Source organism: Melanostigma gelatinosum (assembly GCF_949748355.1).
Source record: "Melanostigma gelatinosum genome assembly, chromosome: 18".
In the NCBI taxonomy this organism is placed as follows: Eukaryota; Metazoa; Chordata; class Actinopteri; order Perciformes; family Zoarcidae; genus Melanostigma; species Melanostigma gelatinosum.
This window is the reverse complement of record NC_136651.1, coordinates 20385822-20406634: the sequence shown is the minus strand read 5'-3', so window position 1 is coordinate 20406634 and position 20813 is coordinate 20385822. Positions and strand designations below refer to the sequence as shown.

Here is a 20813-nt window from a genome sequence, read left to right as displayed (position 1 = left end):
AAAGTCTTGTTTTTTGAAAATTAAATTAAAACTAAATATAACACAAAACAGATTGACATTGCACGGTTATTTTCTTTTCCAGACCATAAAGCATTTGAGTGTTCTGTCTTCCCATGTGTCAGCCATGTGTTGTTGAGTTATTCTGCACCAGAGCTATTTGCATCATGATGAAAACCATGCAGCTGACCAACACATTGCCTGCGAAGGGTTCCCTTTTACTTATCTTACCAACCACAGTGTTGGAGTGATTACAGCTAATGAGTTTGCACAACTTAAATGTGTGTTTGAAAGAAGAACATGAACCCATAAAAACTGTTGAACTGGTTTGAAAATAGTGACAAATCTCTACTGAAGCTCACATTTAGTAGTTCAGTTCACTTCCCTTCAGCAGTTTTGTTATTTAAATTATGAGTTGCTTTTTTGTCAGTGTAGAGAACTTTTTTAAAGAACAACACTTCATTTTATGGATACATAATTTCAAATGTATGTTGAGTCTGTTCGGGCAGGTACATATGGTCGTGACATTTTTATCAGCAGCCACAGTTTGTGAAATGTCAAACAACATCTTCACATTCAAACCAAACTCCAAATGCAGTGGCGGGCCGTGCATTTTATACCTGAGCCTTCTGTGCTGTCCTACTACAGTTGAACCATCTCCTAATAACCTCATTATGAAGCACAGCTACGGGTTATTTGTTTCTAGGGGCAGTGGTCTATAGTAACTGTTGACTTTTACTTTTACTTCATTACATTTTGCAAAGAAAACTGATACTTTTACTCCGATACATTTCCCGTGAAACCTTCGTTACTCGCTCCAAAATCAAATCTATATTTAGAAACAAAATGAATCATGAGAGCAGCGTCGGGGACTGTGGTGGAACACAAACTGCAAGAATGTAAAGAAGTTACATTGTAATAGAATGTAACTTCTTTACATTCTAATAGAATGTAACTTCTTTACATTCTAATAGAATTGTCTTCTGAAGATGAACAGGACATTTTTCAGTTTCCAGTAATGGTTGGGTTGTTACTTTGGGTGCTGCTTTAGTATTGATCATGTTTTGATATTTGAGTCATGTTGTGGATGATCAGATGGAGTTATGATGGGAGCAGTCGCCCAATTGCAGATTCAGCTTGAGCAAAACCTTTGTCTATTGTGTTCAAATCAGGCCCATAGGAGTTTACAAGGCAGGTGTCCTTTCTCACAACACTGACCTGATGCATCAAGTGGATATGTTTTGCTGAACATAATATTATGCATTGGCCTCTACATCCTCTAGTCTAATGAGCATAATTATAAATGCACTGTTACAACTCCTTCATAGTGTCATATTGCTTTTCGGAGAATTATGATGATAAGTTCATAGTAGATGCAAAAGTATACTTATGTACAATATATTATGTTGAACATTGTTGCTCCTGGATGGATCACAGCCAACCCAATTATGTTCAACACAGCTCCATGTCCTTGGTCATGGTGCCACAGCACTGAAAAGAATAAACTTCATCATCAGGGCTGCTAGCTGTGGGGTTGGCCGACTCTTTCTTACGATGTCCAGCTTTTCTTGAAATGTCCTTCTTGAGAAATCCGTTTCTCCTTCAGCCATTGAGTGTTAAAAAAACAAATCTAGGTAAAAAAAAAAAATCTACACCAAGCAAAACGCAAAAAATGACATGTCAATGTCATAACTTCTTACATATCTTTCAACTTGAACTGTTACTACTAACTACTAAGTTCTGCTAGCTGGTTCAGCATCACAACAGTCACGCTAGCCCACTGACCAATCACGCCGCACGTTAACGCTGAGCTGCACGTTAATGACGTACTTGTAGACTACCTCGTAGCTCTGACACATCAAATAATACGCCCAACATGTCAAACTAAAGATCTGATTGGTTGAAGACTATGACAATCAACAATATCATCCCCATTTATTTTAATGTGTAAAGTCTACCTGAGGGCATCGGGCCTCTCTTCTTACATAGAGACATAGGGGGGGATCTGATTGGATAAAAGCTTTACTTAAAACAAGCTGTGCTGGAAGCAGAGCTGCAGAGGAAGACAGGAGCTGTGCAATGAGAAAATACGCTAATGGGAAAGATTATTAGAATACATGTAGTGTGTTGGCGAAAAATGATTAAATTATAAAATAGCTATAATTTTGTGCTTCTGTCTAGGCCAGCAGAGAAGGCTTAGCTGGCCCTGGCGGCCCACCACTGCTGAAATGATGTGCCTGTAGTTTAAATGTAAAGGAGGGTGTTGGACAGCAGGGAGAAAGAGCTGCTGAATAGAGGAGGGGAGTCCCACTCAGAGAGGAGGAGGAGTGCAGCTGTCCAAACACTGAGCCCCTCTGTACCTGCCTTTAAGCTACCTCCTCCCTCCTCCCATCCCTCTACCCTGTCCTCCTTTAAACCTGTTCCCAGATCACACAACCACCACTTACACCAGTGAACCACACTGTTATTATTTCCAAACTTACCGAAAGTAAAGAGCATCAGATTTCATCAATTAAAGTCTTTTCCTTTTTTTTAATAGCAGCCACTGCCAAAATACATTTTGATTTATTGATAAGACCTTCGATGGTCTTTCATTTTTAAACTTTAACAGATAGCTATTGCTAACAGCGCAACATGCTAAACACATGTAAATATGGATGTTTAAATGTGTGCCTAAAATGTGTTTACACATCTAAAAGACAAAGAGTGGAGCTGGGGCAATTCGCCGACATAATCAACGTCATCAATTACTAAAACATATTCATTTGAATAATATGAAATACTGATCAGATAAGGTTTTGATATTTATTTTTTGTTAAATTAATTTTTATATTAATTGGGAGTTTAAAAAATAATCTTTAGAAGAATCAATATATTAATCGTTTGAGTGGTGTTTGTTTCCAACTGGTGAATGTGACTAATATTCACTCTCTTTTAGCTCTGTTTTTTGTCTCCACCAACTCCTGAGAGAACTATCTGTCTCAAAGTGAGTCACTCTAAAGCTTCATAGAGCTGAGGGGAACTGCAGTTATTACATAACTCTCTGTGGGTTCGACGCAATGAGGAGCAGCTCTCACTAAACTTCTGTGATTTGATATATTGTGAATATAAAACTGTTAATTGGTGAAGCTTTAAGTACAGCTATGTGTGCCACAAACTTGATAGGGACAAAATAGAACTACCCTAACAAACAATCTAATAATATACACATGAATGATACTTTCAAATAACCAGCATCCCAACCCAGTCTAAACAAAACCATACAAACCTTTGTGAGGCTTTAGTTGCCATATTGTAGCAAAATAAATTAAATACTGTTGACAGTGAGTGTTTTGTAGAATATACATTCATTACAAATATTTTACATTTGCAATAACAGTTTAAAGATCCATTAGTGAACATTTAGTCTTTATATAATTGACATACGCTAATTAGTTAAAAACTTAATCTGTAGAAGAAAGTGTTGGTGATGTTGGCTGGTTGCTCTGTCAGCTCGGTCTAGGGAAAATATGACTACTGGCCACATTTCCATTAACCTTGAGGGAATAAATTAGTATTCAAGAAGAAGATGAATCTGAAATATTTTGTAACCTGATGCTTTGCCTCGTGCCATAAATGTTCCTTTGGTCAACTACATATTTATTCATACAGATCTGGCTTTTTAGTCAGTTTGTTACAGTCAGAACAATTTACCAACATCCAGTCCAGGGCAAGGAGGTACGGAGAAGAAAGGATCTCTTCCCTTCATAGAGTGTCCCTCCACCTCAACACACACACACACACACACACACACACACGCGCGCGCACACCCCTCATCGTTAACTCTTCCAAAAAGTCCCCCCCCCCTTTCTTATTCGTCTTTTGTTCCCTGTCTATCTTTTCTCTCTCCTTGGCTTCTCCACTCGCTCTTCCCGCTCTCGCTGGAAAGTTTTTCACTTTCTCTCTGACCTGTCAGGATGAACAATGTGTCTTTTGAGAGGATAAGGACCTCTCCTTCCGGAGTCCCTCATGGGACCTTATTTCAGAAATAATGTCTAAGGTAGACAACCATGAGCGACAAATAATTTTTTGATCACAATAAATGAATCCTTTGCTTGCTAGCAAGCTCGGTGACTTGGCTCTGTTTCAGCATAGTAGCTCAGAGCATATCTGTTGCCCCCACAGACCTCAACATGGCAACTGCTGAGCTGTCGTCTCACAGCTACAGTGCTAACAGAGCTAACAGTGAAAACAACAGCAACGTTACTTAGCCAACAGTGGTAACCAGAGGGTGAGACTACACTTCCGCAATGAGCGCATGAGCTCAGTGCAGAGCGGCAGCCTTGAGGTAGCCAGTGGGGCACATGCACTAACACGCACATGCTTGAAACACCTGGCTCTTTTCAGATTTTTCTGCCAATTCATTTTTCTCACTTGTGTTTTTTCCCACTCAGTTATTATCTCAGGACAAGCGTACCTGGAAATTCTTAACCAAGAGTCACGGTTTTCAATGAGTTTCTCAAATAAACTGAGTAAAACAACTGTTGGTTTAACTGTGTGGTGAAAGATGATATGACACTACTAATCATGGAATCATTTAATCTGCAGAAGTGAAGTCAGATGAAGTTAGCAACTTGATTAGTAACTTCATGCCACTGTGACTGATCAGGACTCTGGGGAAGAAAAAGTAAAGGGAAGCACCTGTGGCCTCACACCAATGAAACCAGAGAAAGTTAGCAACCCTTTTCAGACTTCTCTGTTCATTCATTCTAAGCATACATAATAAACCAGTCCTCTCAGCCTCTCTATCCAACTATAAACAGTCCACTCAGCCCCTCTGTCCCACTATAACCAGTCCTCCCAGCCCCTCTATCCAACTATAACCAGTCCACTCAGCCCCTCTATCCAACTATAACCAGTCCTCCCAGTCCCTCTGTCCAACTATAACCAGTCCACTCAGCCCCTCTATCCAACTATAACCAGTCCTCCCAGTCCCTCTGTCCAACTATAACAGTCCACTCAGCCCCTCTATCCAACTATAACCAGTCCTCCCAGTCCCTCTGTCCAACTATAACCAGTCCACTCAGCCCCTCTGTCCCACTATAACCAGTCCTCCCAGCCCCTCTATCCAACTATAACCAGTCCACCCAGCCCCTCTATCCAACTATAAACAGTCCACTCAGCCCCCCTGTCCCACTATAACCAGTCCACTCAGCCCCTCAATCCAACTATAACCAGTCCACTCAGCCCCTCTATCCAACTATAACCAGTCCACTCAGCCCCTCTATCCCACTATAACCAGTCCACTCAGCCCCTCTATCCAACTATAACCAGTCCACTCAGCCCCTCTATCCAACTATAACTAGTCCTCCCAGTCCCTCTGGCCAACTATAACCAGTCCACTCAGCCCCTCTGTCCCACTATAAACAGTCCTCCCAGCCCCTCTATCCAACTATAACCAGTCCACCCAGCCCCTCTAACCAACTATAACGAGTCCACTCAGCCCCCCTGTCCCACTATAACCAGTCCACTCAGCCCCTCTATCCAACTATAACCAGTCCACTCAGCCCCTCAATCCAACTATAACCAGTCCACTCAGCCCCTCTATCCAACTATAACCAGTCCACTCAGCCCCTCTATCCCACTATAACCAGTCCACTCAGCCCCTCTATCCAACTATAACCAGTCCACTCAGCCCCTCTATCCAACTATAACCAGTCCACTCAGCCCCTCTATCCCACTATAACCAGTCCACTCAACCCCTCTATCCCACTATAACCAGTCCACTCAGCCCCTCTATCTAACTATAACCAGTCCACTCAGCCCCTCTATCCAACTATAACCAGTCCACTCAGCCCCTCTATCCAACTATAACCAGTCCTCCCAGTCCCTCTGGCCAACTATAACCAGTCCACTCAGGCCCTCTGTCCCACTATAACCAGTCCTCCCAGCCCCTCTATCCAACTATAACCAGTCCACCCAGCCCCTCTATCCAACTATAACCAGTCCACTCAGCCCCCCTGTCCCACTATAACCAGTCCACTCAGCCCCTCTATCCAACTATAACCAGTCCACTCAGCCCCTCTATCCAACTATAACCAGTCCACTCAGCCCCTCAATCCAACTATAACCAGTCCACTCAGCCCCTCTATCCAACTATAACCAGTCCACTCAGCCCCTCTATCCCACTATAACCAGTCCACTCAGCCCCTCTATCCAACTATAACCAGTCCACTCAGCCCCTCTATCCAACTATAACCAGTCCACTCAGCCCCTCTATCCCACTATAACCAGTCCACTCAACCCCTCTATCCCACTATAACCAGTCCACTCAGCCCCTCTATCCAACTATAACCAGTCCACTCAGCCCCTCTATCCAACTATAACCAGTCCACTCAGCCCCTCTATCCAACTATAACCAGTCCACTCAGCCCCTCTATCCCACTATAACCAGTCCTCTCAGCCCCTCTATCCAACTATAACCAGTCCACCCAGCCCCTCTATCCAACTATAACCAGTCCACTCAGCCCCTCAATCCAACTATAACCAGTCCTCTCAGCCCCTCTGTTCCACTATAACCAGTCCTCTCAGCCCCTCTGTCCCACTATAACCAGTCCACTCAGCCCCTCTATCCAACTATAACCAGTCCACTCAGCCCCTCTATCCAACTATAACCAGTCCTCCCAGTCCCTCTGTCCAACTATAACCAGTCCACTCAGCCCCTCTATCCAACTATAACCAGTCCTCCCAGTCCCTCTGTCCAACTATAACAGTCCACTCAGCCCCTCTATCCAACTATAACCAGTCCTCCCAGTCCCTCTGTCCAACTATAACCAGTCCACTCAGCCCCTCTGTCCCACTATAACCAGTCCTCCCAGCCCCTCTATCCAACTATAACCAGTCCACCCAGCCCCTCTATCCAACTATAAACAGTCCACTCAGCCCCCCTGTCCCACTATAACCAGTCCACTTAGCCCCTCAATCCAACTATAACCAGTCCACTCAGCCCCTCTATCCAACTATAACCAGTCCACTCAGCCCCTCTATCCCACTATAACCAGTCCACTCAGCCCCTCTATCCAACTATAACCAGTCCACTCAGCCCCTCTATCCAACTATAACTAGTCCTCCCAGTCCCTCTGGCCAACTATAACCAGTCCACTCAGCCCCTCTGTCCCACTATAACCAGTCCTCCCAGCCCCTCTATCCAACTATAACCAGTCCACCCAGCCCCTCTAACCAACTATAACGAGTCCACTCAGCCCCCCTGTCCCACTATAACCAGTCCACTCAGCCCCTCTATCCAACTATAACCAGTCCACTCAGCCCCTCTATCCAACTATAACCAGTCCACTCAGCCCCTCAATCCAACTATAACCAGCCCACTCAGCCCCTCTATCCAACTATAACCAGTCCACTCAGCCCCTCTATCCCACTATAACCAGTCCACTCAGCCCCTCTATCCAACTATAACCAGTCCACTCAGCCCCTCTATCCAACTATAACCAGTCCACTCAGCCCCTCTATCCCACTATAACCAGTCCACTCAACCCCTCTATCCCACTATAACCAGTCCACTCAGCCCCTCTATCTAACTATAACCAGTCCACTCAGCCCCTCTATCCAACTATAACCAGTCCACTCAGCCCCTCTATCCAACTATAACCAGTCCACTCAGCCCCTCTATCCAACTATAACCAGTCCACTCAGCCCCTCTATCCCACTATAACCAGTCCACTCAGCCCCTCTATCCAACTATAACCAGTCCACTCAGCCCCTCTATCCCACTATAACCAGTCCACTCAGCCCCTCTATCTAACTATAACCAGTCCACTCAGCCCCTCTATCCAACTATAACCAGTCCACTCAGCCCCTCTATCCAACTATAACCAGTCCTCCCAGCCCCTCTATCCAACTATAACCAGTCCACCCAGCCCCTCTATCCAACTATAACCAGTCCACTCAGCCCCCCTGTCCCACTATAACCAGTCCACTCAGCCCCTCTATCCAACTATAACCAGTCCACTCAGCCCCTCTATCCAACTATAACCAGTCCACTCAGCCCCTCAATCCAACTATAACCAGTCCACTCAGCCCCTCTATCCAACTATAACCAGTCCACTCAGCCCCTCTATCCCACTATAACCAGTCCACTCAGCCCCTCTATCCAACTATAACCAGTCCACTCAGCCCCTCTATCCAACTATAACCAGTCCACTCAGCCCCTCTATCCCACTATAACCAGTCCACTCAACCCCTCTATCCCACTATAACCAGTCCACTCAGCCCCTCTATCCAACTATAACCAGTCCACTCAGCCCCTCTATCCAACTATAACCAGTCCACTCAGCCCCTCTATCCAACTATAACCAGTCCACTCAGCCCCTCTATCCCACTATAACCAGTCCTCTCAGCCCCTCTGTTCCACTATAACCAGTCCTCTCAGCCCCTCTGTCCCACTATAACCAGTCCACTCAGCCCCTCTATCCCACTATAACCAGTCCACTCAGCCTCTCTGTTCCCCATACAGTATTCATTGTTAAAACTCTTCTCTCTCCTGTGTGTCCTCAGATTGTTTGCCACCAAATGCAGCGGCTGTCTTGAGAAGATAGCACCCACAGAGTTCGTAATGCGAGCTCTGGAGAGTGTTTACCATCTCAGCTGCTTCTGTTGCTGCGTCTGTGATCGCCAGCTGTGCAAAGGAGATGAGTTTGTTCTGAAAGAAGGTCAGCTGCTTTGCAAGAGTGACTTTGAGAGGGAGAGGGACCTGCTCAGCACAGTCAGTCCAGACAACTCGGACTCAGGTAACACTGGGGATACCATCGTAGGCTATAGAACACAATGGCTTTGAAAACGCATCCAATGAAGGACTTAATGTAGTCATTTTGATATCGACGATCCGTCCTCATTAGCATCATTACAGAGAAGACACATAACTGCACTGAAGTCAAATCTGCAGCAAAATTAAGTCGAAGAATTGTGTTTATTTCTGTCCGGTGACAGATAAGAGTGAGGATGAGGATCTGGAAGTGAAGTCAAAGAAGTGCCCTGCCGCAGGGAAGGGCAGCAATGACAGCAAAGACCCTCGCCGGCCCAAACGACCACGCACCATCCTCAACACCGTGCAGAGGAGAGAGTTCAAGGCCTCCTTTGATGTGTCCTCCAAACCCTGCCGAAAGGTGTCTAAAATAATGTTATATTTGATGTTCTTTTGTTGACAGAAAGAAAAAAATGAATGAAAATAATCACACACATATGATGTTATTGTGTAAAAGTTTCTGATGAGTGTTGCTGTGCTGTGACTTGCAGGTGAGGGAGACCCTGGCTGCAGAGACAGGACTCACTGTACGGGTGGTCCAGGTCTGGTTTCAGAACCAGAGAGCAAAGGTCAGTAAACCCAAAATGTTCTATCTTTCAAATCACTGAATACGACTGCTTGGTTAGTGACTTATATGCAAATTTTGGGATGTGTCATGAACAGTCTCCACTCATCGTGTCTTTTCCAAATAAACTTTCAACGTATCGGTTAACTTAGTTTTAAGGTTAACTTGGTTAGGTTTATCAAAAAAAGATGGTGGTTTGGGTTAAAAAAAGTATGTTTCTTATTTAAATTTGTTAAGTATCTGGCGTTAGTTAAGTATGGAGCTCAGGTAAAATGAGTATAAGCCGGCTAGGTTTCACACAGGACACATACAGTCTCCTGGGTGAAAGTCCTGTGTTTGTCTCTGTCTGTCACATGATTCAACACATCTTGGTGGTCCCTCAAGAGTCCCCCACATCGCTTCCCTTTGACCTTAAAAGCACTGTTTGTTGTCAAGTCCGCCATGTTGGCCTAACAAATATGTAACAAGACACGATCACAATGCTGGCAGAATTGATGTCATTATCCAGATCTGGATCGCGTGTGAAAATGGGGTCTTACTGTCCTTTTTTGCCAAAAGTGCTTAATTGTCTAAACCAGTTCTACATCAGTTAAGCTCCAGGGGATCGAGAATTTATCATCTACTATTTGCTTGGCTTGGTGGCATTTGGGAGAATAAGCTTGTCAAAGTCCGAATATCCAATAGGCCTTCTACTGAAGTCAGTTTCCAGTCCATAAGCAAGTCACATAGACTACAAAATGTGAAATGCTGGATAAAGATTGGTTATGTTGTAATAGTGACTGTTCTACCACTTCTCCTCTTCTGACAAAAATATACATCAATCAATCAGATGCAGTGGAATCTGTTTTCAGCAGGGAAAAAGTGCTCAGTACACAGACATAAATCTCCAGTACCTATGCCACCACTTGGCTCCTTTATACAGCCTTCTCCATCTTCTGTCAGCTGAAAATACACAGCCCCTGTTCTGCTCACAGACAAAGCTGCTTGACAGTATACAAAATACTTTTTCTTTTCGTACTATCATTAAATTCCATGTGCAGCGCCAAAGCAACAGTGGATGTGTCTCCTAACAAGTGTTGTGTGTTTATCTCAGCCCGATATATCTTATTACTCTGTGCCACAGAGCTCTTACCTTGCAGCTGGATTCATGCAATGTCACAACATCAAACTAAAATCAATCACGTCAGTCTTTAATTAATTCATTTTTGCCTGGACTAAGCAGTGTCCTGTGAGAAGCTACTGGCTTGGTTTCGGTGTGTGTGACGACACGGAAAGGGAACTGTTTTTTCGAAACAAGAATGGCGGCTCCTAAAAATGTTAGTGTAGATCAGGGGTCTCCAACTGGCGGACCGCGGTCCGGATCCGGACTCAGACGCAGTTGTATCCGGACCCAGGACCTAAAGTCGATAGTTTGGAATCATATATATTAGACAGCGAGTTCGTACTTTAACCGGCGCACTTTATTCAGACGTTACGGTACTTGTTCAGTGGTGCAGGTCACACCGACCAATGCGGTGTAAATCACATCACGTGATAGAGCTCAGCCAATGAGTAGTCTGACAAGTTTCCTGACTCGAGCGAGGTTTACACACACCGTGATACACTGGGGAGAGACGAGGAGATAGAAAGAAGAGCAGGAATATTGCGCCGATCAGAGAAGTTATCTCACATGACGTTCTCCAAAAAGAGAAACGTGTTCACAGAGAACAGAATTTATAAGCATGAATGAACACTCTTCTATGTTAATTCTTCCGACCAGTTAAAACCAGCATGTCTCATATGTCCAGAAACCGTAACTATTGATAAAAGTGGCAAATTAAGCGACACTGCGAGGCAAAGCACAACTCTTTTGAGCAAACGTACCCACTCACATCTAAATGAAGACAGAAAATAAACATAAGGGCCTAATATGATCAGAATCGAACACGTTAATTCACTGACTAATGATGTTACCAGAGAGTATAGAGCTGAAACAAGTGGTTTAATAACCACACATAAAGTCCATGCTCACTGATTTATCTTTTTAGATGACAAAATATAATATTGTGGCTTTTTTATTGACATCACTTCACACCTGAATGAACTGATATTTAAAGGAATTGCAGGACAATTCAGTTACATTCATTTTTGTAAAATGAATCACTTTATTTTAAGATGCACATTTTTGAAAAGCGTTCTGTTATGTCAGTTATTCTTTAATCCAGCTTTACTTGAAATGAGAAGAACATTTATTTATGTATTTCTATGTATTATTTATAATCCATCCAGTTAGATTTGAAAACTGAGAATAATAATTGTTAAAATATAATTGATGTGTACTTTCTTTATTTGATTTGACAGTTGTTGACTACACAGAGACGTTGTTACTACGACTAGGCTTCTTGAATATATATATGGCACTAAATAGCGCAAGTTAGATATTATTGTAATGTTTCGGACCTTTGCCCGAGGAGATTTTCTCAATCTGGACCTTTTGGAATTTTAGTTGAAGACCCCTGGTGTAGATGCTTCATTGGCATCCGTTGTATTGGAACTGGGGCGGCTGTAGACACTAACTGTATCTAGCAAGCCACATGTCGGCTGGTTTGCTCCAGCTGTATGAACCCACATGAATAGATTTGATAACGATTTATAAAAAGTCTGACTTCATGCAAATACCGGTAACTTTGAAAATGCTTGTTTTCTGAATGGAGATTGGATCTATTCGTGCTTGGCTACGCTACCACTGTACCTGCTCCATCAACACTCAAAATAATGTCATCCAGGCATAGATACAACGTTACTGTTTATGCCATAGATAGTCTATTCATACACAGACATGTATACACATAGTTCCGCCCGGTCTCTCTGTGAGTGCCCATCAGTACCCACAGACTGCTTTTTTTCTCAACCATTTCTGTTTCAACCACGACGTCAGGACGTCAGTGATGGCCAGCGATTATGGGAATGACGTGAATTTCGGGCATTTTCGGTCATTCTGGTGTAAATTTGTGTCTATTCGCATCTTTGCATTGTCTTTGTATGTAATCCCAGCTCACTACTCTTAATGCTTAGGATGGGTGAAATACAATGTATCTGTATGGATATGACGATTCTAATAAAGTTTACTAGAGTATTTCTTCATTGAAAGAAGAGCAAAGAACAGCACTGATGGCTTTTCGCTCTCTTCTCGACTGGCTTTGGCAAGAGTTTGATTGACAGATGGTTCATCCAATCACCTGCCAAGTATTTTTTTTAAGTCCCTGCCCTTTTCCATACTGTTTCCATTGACTGGTTTCTCAGATGGTTCTGTGTAACAACAACAACAACCATCTGGCGTGTCAGGTTAGTAGAGCACCATTGTTGTTTAAAACACATCAGTGGGCCACACTGTTGCACTGGGTGACATGTTGCTTCATTACCATGAACACACACACTGTAGTTTATTTTTGACTCAGTCCAACACACACCGTCCTGCTGCCACAAACACTCACTAGAGCACCAAATGTGGATTGATCTGCCATTGAAAAAAGTCCCCAAAAAGTCCCCTGTTTGATTGACGTTTTATAACAACTGCAGTGACCAACTGCAACTACAAGAAAGTACTGAGGAAATATTTCAACTGTATGTTTGTGAGGTATGTTTTAAAGATTTACATCTTCAGTGTGAACCAATGGGCTTAGCAACAGGGTTAGTGAAGTCAAGTGTTGAGAGATGGACTCACACAATTTGCAAACAATAATTCAATGTACTATATTGTATTATCTTTCTCTGTATTTTAACCCCACTTGGTCTTTTATGAGGAAAGTGTTAGACACAGCCTTATTTTTGCAAACAGTCAGTGACAGTGATAGCCGTGAGTGCATCATAAACTGTTACTGAACATTTAGAAAATATCTTTACATCATCTGAAATGACATATTTCTAAAATGATGTGTGAAAACTGGTCAAGTGTCTCAATAAGACAACTTAGTATACGTCCCGATTTGATCCATTTCTGTATTATGACACATTTTCCGTCCGATCGTCACAGCAATGATCAATCAGAATTTCCACTACATAATAATTAGTGTCCACACGGTACTTAGGTATGTCCACTTACTTGAACTATATGTACATTGATAGGCTGATTGACTTGTCCTATAGCGTGCTGCTGGAATGAGCCCTAAAGCGCAGAAATGAGTTTCCTCGTCTCAAAGTCAATGTTTTTTTGATTGTTTTTTGGTTAGATGCCTGGAATAAGGTTTGTGGCTGAAACAAGCTGAGGAGATTTAATGTTTTGTTCTATGTCATAAAAAACGTGTAATATCACACCCTTGCATTTTTAAATTCACGTTTGTTTGCCACAGAGCTCATTTTCTGCAATAATCCATAACCCAATGGAAGAATCCCTCTTTTGATGAGCGAAACAGTGATATGCTTCCAAGTTGGCCTACAACTGTACGTCCTCCCTGCAACACTATTGATGAAGATGTTTTGTATCTTTATTTATTCAATTTTCCACAACTATATATTTCTTGTAATAGTAAAATGAATAGCGCCCCATCGGTCCATTCCTTCGAAGCCTCAATTTACAATTGTCTTCTTTGGATTACAGTGTGTCATTGAGATGTAAAGTTGTCATGTTATGTTTCTTGTGGTTTCAAATATATATAAATATTCATCACTGTCTGCTAATCCCAAACACCCTAATATTCAAAGCATTCAAAGGTCGGAAAACATGCTGTTTCTGAAGTGGTCTCAGGTGTGGTTTGACCACCTGACGGACCCCCACATCACACCTCTTTATTTGTTTTTGTTTATACTGTACATATTATTTGTTACACACCTCAAGCTTTTGTAGGTCACTTGATATTTTAAATACATAATTCAGTGAAGGTTAACAAGAGAGCTCCATGTCAATGTCTCCTTAATAAATGCCTGTCGGTCACATACCAAGCTTTTTTACTGTTCATGTATTTACAGATGAAGAAGTTAGCCCGCAGACAACAGCAACAGCAGGAGCAACACAACAGCCAAAGGCTCGGCCAAGGTGAGGAATTATCTGTGTGTTTATATACTGTACTGTTTAACTGCTTTCTCTGAAAAGCACCATTGATGTCCATCTGCATGGTTTAATCTGTCCATTATAATTGTAATGACGGTGATTACTGAGAGCTAGGTAATTCATGAATTATTTGGAGAAACAGCTTGAAATATTACATTTATTAGGGGAGCAATAAACAGAGTGGAGTCACTTAGCAAACACTTCCAGTTGTGCAGGCTTTAGAATGAGTCCCATACTCTGAAGCCAGAGTGACATCTCTGCTGGTAAATATGAGCTTTTCCAGACAGTGGAGCTGTAAAGTGTGGGCCACGGCCATGATTCTCGCTGCAGCATAGCTCCTCATAGCTAAGGGCTTATTGCCACTGTGGTCTCACCGCGTATATGAGCAGACAGTTTAGATAAGTGTCTCAGTGCTTTGGCAAGCACTGCCTCTATCTGTTCAGGGACTTCCAGCGTGTCAATATTGGCATAGCAGCAGGGTTTATTATAGTGGAAACTGCTGTTGTTAACCAAATGAGCTAAGCAAACTAGCAAACGGGGGGTTGTTTGACATTGATGTTAGGATGAGATGAAGCCTCTCGGATGACTGGTGAGATATCGTCAAGATCAAACAGCCAGTCAGTTTAGACAATGCGTTTACAGTATACGCTCTTATAAGAAAGCCATTTGTTGTGCAGCATTCATATTCTGTAGAAAGAACATGGATGTAGTGTCTGTTCACAACTGTAGGGATGTTTGGTGCTCAATGCTCCAGAGCAAGAGAAGCATGTCTTTTTTACTGCTTACGGAATATATGGAATTGCTACAATGCATCCGTGGCTGCTTGTAGTAACTTACTTAAATGGTTGGCTTGGATAATAAACATGTATTCATATATATTCAAGATATAAGTAAAATAAGGCTTGTATGAGGACACCGACATGTTCTGTTTTTCAACAGCTGCCGTCACTATGATAGTCACAAGTTAACCTGGTTTGCAGAGACTTGTACGTGTTCTGTTTGTTTACTTGTAGTCATTAGGTTGCCCTAGTTAGAGCAACTAACGTTATATTTCACAATAACACAATTAGTTGATTGAATTAATTTATTCTGTGGGACCCCTGCCCTAGACCATGTCTTAGCCTGCTCATGTTAGCTAGCTTAGCTAACAATTTAAAGTGTGTCACTTCTGCAAAAACATATCCACTTGATGCATCAGGTCAGTGTTGTGAGAAAGGACACCTGCCTTGTAAACTCCTGTGGGCCTGATTTGAACACAACAGACAAAGGTTTTGCTCAAGCTGAATCTGCAATTGGGCGACTGCTACATCATAACTCCATCTGATCATCCACAACATGACTCAAATATCAAAACATGATCAATACTAAAGCAGCACCCAAAGTAACAACCCAGTCATTACTTGAAACTGAAAAATGTCCTGTTCATCTTCAAAAGACAATTCTATCAGAATGTAAAGAAGTTACATTGTGTTACAATGTAACTTCTTTACATTCTAATATAATGTAAAGAAGTTACAGTGTAATACAATGTAACTTCTTTACATTCTAATATAATGTAAAGAAGTTACATTGTATTACATTGTATTAGAATGTAACTTCTTTACATTATATTGGAATGTAACTTCTTTACATTGTATTAGAATGTAACTTCTTTACATTCTAATACAATGTAACTTCTTTACATTGTATTAGAATGTAAAGAAGTTACAGTGTAATAGAATGTAACTTCTTTACATTCTAATACAATGTAATACAATGTAACTTCTTTACATTCTATCAGAATGTAAAGAAGTTACATTGTATTACACTGTAACTTCTTTACATTCTAATACAATGTAAAGAAGTTACATTCTATTAGAATGTAAAGAAGTTACATTGTATTAGAATGTAAAGAAGTTACATTGTATTAGAATGTAACTTCTTTACATTCCAATATAATGTAAAGAAGTTACATTCTAATACAATGTAATACAATGTAACTTCTTTACATTCTATTAGAATGTAAAGAAGTTACATTCTATTACACTGTAACTTCTTTACATTCTAATAGAATGTAAAGAAGTTACATTCTATTAGAATGTAAAGAAGTTACATTCTATTACACTGTAACTTCTTTACATTCTAATAGAATGTAAAGAAGCTACAGTGTATAGAATGATTCTATTGAAGTTATTCCTTTTTAAAATGTTTTAGACGAGTCACTAATCACTTTAAAAGAGTGATTATAGCTGATTTAACTTACAGACATGAGATTGATCTTCTCATGTCACTCTCTTCATACAATGATATAAATTCATTCCCGTTTTATTGATATCTTACGAAACGTTACTCCTCATTTTTCGTGCGTTTTTCCTGCAAAAGTCCAGCAACATGAGTCTGTTTTGGCTTGTTACATGCATTCTGTCTTTTCAAAATAAACTTCCATCTTCACAGGAAACAACTCAGGTTTAGGCGATGAAACTACTTAGTTAGGTTTAGGAAAAGATCGTGGTTTGCGTTAAAATATCTACGGAAGTGGCGTTGCTTAAGTACGGAAGTCACGTCACAAATAAATCAACATTGGCTTCTCGTTTCACACACGGCACAAACTGCGGCCTCCTGGAGGAAACACAGTGTTAGTTTGACCCGTCCACCTCTCCTCATCCCACCCGTCCTGAGTGGAATTCTACTCAGGTAGTCGCCCGCTAGCTTATAGCATGTAGCATCCTGGCATCACTGGGAATCACAACACCGCGGCTTTGAGAGCACTCGTTTGCAATTGTGCATTAACGTGATTAACCAATGATTTAACTTGCTGCTAGGACCACTGATTCACCAAACCTGCTTGCTTGCAGTCTGTGTTCCACCACAGTCCCCGACGCTGCTCTCAGGATTCATTTTGTTTCTAAAGATAGATTTGATTTTGTAGCGAGTAACGAAGGTTTCAGGGGAAATGTTTCGGAGTCAAAGTATCAGTTTTCTTTGCAAAATGTAGTGAAGTAAAAGTAAAAGTCAACAGAAATATAAGTAGTAAAGTAAAGTACAGATATCCAAAAAAAACACTTAAGTACAGTAACGAAGTATTTCTACTTCGTTACTATACACCACTGGGTTTAACAAGCAGGCAGACTACAATTTTGAGGGTTTTACTGAACATTATCTTAGCCTCAGTGAATGCTGTAGGCGCACCCATTGGAAATCCAGCAACACGTATGTGAATACAACTGTGGAATAACTGGGGGTGGCGTTTCTCCTCTCATGGAGGAGCTATTATGTCCCAGACTAGTCTGACCACATAACGCAGAGAGACCAAACTGATAACAACCCTCCATCTTTCTTTCAGTAAGACAGCAAACAAGCCGTCCCCCAAATGTGAAAGTGGGATCAGTAACTGTAATGTAATCATCAATACTAATCAAATCACTGTAACTTTACTGCTCAAAACCGTGAGTTGGACGTGAGATGCCCTCACAGGTATAGGAAGACAATGTGCGCATGTGCTGTGTGACCACTACATCTGAGAGTTGTAACGCTGCTCACACTTGTTGCCACTGACTGTTACAGAGGTGATATCAGGTTGTATGGAGGGCCTGCTCAGCTCCTACTCAGGGCATCTACCTCCAAACCAGCAGCAGCAGCTGGTGACCATGGAGCACGGCGGCTACCACACTGACCCCTTCCAGCAGGGCCTCACGCCACCACAGATGCCGGGTGACCATATGAACCCCTACGGTGAGCACCACACTCTATAATGGTTGGACCTGTGGTCCTTTTGTTTTACATGTTCTCTGTAATCTCCTTGTTTCCTTTGATGTTCATATGATGTGGAGACTTTTGTCCGTAGTGGTCTCCAACCGGAGACCTATCCAAAGTGTTTTCCTACCTGCCCCCCAATGCATGCTGGGATAGGCTGCAGCCCTCAACTACAGTAGCGGATTATAGCACTGTATTCTTATTTCACATCTCTGCAATACCCAATGTGAAACCTGTTGATTGAAAATATCAAGTGGCATTATGGGAAGTATAGGATCCTGTTTTTTTGTCGACCATGACATTTAATCTGCACTGGTCTTGGGTTTATAAATCAAAAATGACAGCTGATCATTTAAAAAAAAAGTACCATCTGGTTTGAACCACATAAACTGTTAAGTACCATCGTGTTCCACGGCTTGACTTTTAGTGATTTGCTTTCAAGGATTATCAAATTAGGGTTTTGTACTTCTGGAACACAACTCTAAAGATGTGCTTTCATGTTCCAATGGTGACATTTTAATACATTTTTTCAAATTGTTTCATGAATGAACTGATCTTATGAAGCAGATAGCTCAAATCAAGCAATCTGATTGGTTCATATCAGTGATATAATACCCACAACAGCTATGATGTCTAATTCCTTTGCACTTTCAGTGTCATTCCGCGTCTGAAAAAAATTAAAAAGTAGACTAATGTGTTGCTTAGCGACAGGGTCAGGGGAGGATCGCAGAACATGTCACAAGTTAGCCGCGAAAGCCCGCGACAAAATGGAAACATGTAAGGCTCTATGGAGGCGTTGATTGAGCACCTCCTAATCGACATGCAGCAGCACATAAAGAGGAGGTTCCACGATGTTGCCCAGAATATACAACCAAGCAAGAACGCAGCAGGAATACACCAACCACTGCCCACACAGCACCACGACTCAGACATTGCCTGATGGGGTCATGACACCAGAGAGATTCTGGCTGTCAGTGGCTACGAGTGGGAAACCTCTCTGCAGAGCTCTTGGCAATTGAAACTTGGGGACAGGAAAAAGCAACACACCTAACAATTAAAGCCCTCGCACAACAAGCAGTAGAGTCATCCAAATGATGCTGGACAGTTTGTCAGTGGTTGTGCATTAAATGGCAACATGCAAATAATGAAATTAAAGAGCCAAATAATAAATTCAACATAACACTAGCCTGTCATTAAAAAATATATATATATGTATATATATGCTAACTGCAAGTGTTCGCTCCATAGCAACTGCCTCAACAGTGCAGGCAGCCAACCCAGGAAGACCCATTCTATTGTGAACATTATTATTTATTAATAAAAGACTATTCAACTTGGAATGTGTCTATAACTTTCGTGTGGCTGTACTTGATGATCGCTTTATATAAAAGCAATAGCTTGCTGAAAGAAGCAGCATGGAAGCAGCCCGACAGAGAGCTATCTCCAACACTCATTGTTAGTGCTTTTATGGAATTTACTGTGTGGTTGAGTCTCACTGTCGTCAAATACAAAGCCACAAAGATGCAGCGGGGAGCCTTTTATATGGCAGTAATACAATGTGTCAGGTCTGTCAGCTTGCTGCGTACAGCTCTTCTGTCCCCCCCAGTGGCCAATAAAACCAATGAATGCAGCATTAAGTAGAGATATCTGTGTTTAAGTGGACTTCTTAAAGCTACTGCCCACTCACAGCCGTTGTGTTTGACTTCACTGTTTCTTCTCTGCTCTTCACAGGCACTGACATCATCTTCCATGACATGGACAGTGACACCTCTCTGACAAGTCTAAAAGACTGCTTCTTGGCCACTCCAGACGCAGGCTCCTCGCAGGCCCGGGCGGGGAACCCCATCGACCGCTTGTACTCCATGCAGAGCTCCTACTTTGCCTCTTGAGAACCCAACCCACCGCACCGTAATCCCAGGCCATGAACAGGTGAAGACACAAGACACATGTCCTGTATGACATGAATCAGTAAGGAGGGAAATGTGATTGCAAGATGCAATCCACCAATTTTACCTGACCGACCTCTACCAGCCAAAGGAAAAAGGAAAACTTGAAACTAAAACTTCACCTGCCAGTGGGCCTCCATTCTGCTTTTTGACTGGGTTCATTTTGTTGTCAACATTTGTACAGATATCACATTGGAAGTGTTTAGTGCTTCGAAAAGTTGGAACATTTTGTCCAAAACAAATTGTGTCACAGAAACGTTAGGCTCCGTGTTTCTCAGTATGTAACACAGTTTAATAGGTACTTTATTGAGGTTATAAGTTGGTTTTAATGGGACAATCAGGCAAATGTAGTTTTGGTGATGTAATATTCGCCGACTACCAAGCTCTTCTGCTGTGAACAAATAACAGTGAGCCAACTGATTGATACCTGTTGCAGAATGTATATATTGTTCTAAATGTAATTACTGTTCTTCAGAAACATCCAGTTTTGCATGTTAGGATAGACGATTTATTTATTACTCGCCAACGTGCTGGTGTACAATAAATCAAGAAATTCAGTTTAACCCTTTCAATACTATAGTTATGAAAGGCAATACGATCCCATTGTTTGGTACAAAAAATACTTCCTAATTCGTTGATGATTTGATTCTGCTATTTATGATGTTATTTGCATTGTTTAGTGAGTGTGTAAATTACTATTGCTTTGCTATTTATTTTTCCATTGAGATCATGTGGACATTGTCAAGAGGG

General features: G+C 41.9%; 1 protein-coding gene across 1 annotated transcript in view; it reads left to right on the top strand.

Annotated features, from left to right (window-relative positions):
- Window positions 1-20006, top strand: part of LOC306792211 (LIM/homeobox protein LMX-1.2-like) — a gene marked incomplete at its 3' end in the record, with an annotated part of 54151 nt that extends 34145 nt beyond the window's left edge. The window contains exons 3-8 of the mRNA XM_079289259.1: window positions 8548-8780; window positions 8980-9155; window positions 9286-9363; window positions 14304-14370; window positions 17929-18096; window positions 19849-20006. Coding sequence (XP_079145385.1) covers window positions 8548-8780; window positions 8980-9155; window positions 9286-9363; window positions 14304-14370; window positions 17929-18096; window positions 19849-20006 — 880 coding nt within the window. The remainder of the gene's footprint in view (window positions 1-8547; window positions 8781-8979; window positions 9156-9285; window positions 9364-14303; window positions 14371-17928; window positions 18097-19848) is intronic.
- Window positions 20007-20813: the final 807 nt, after the last annotated feature.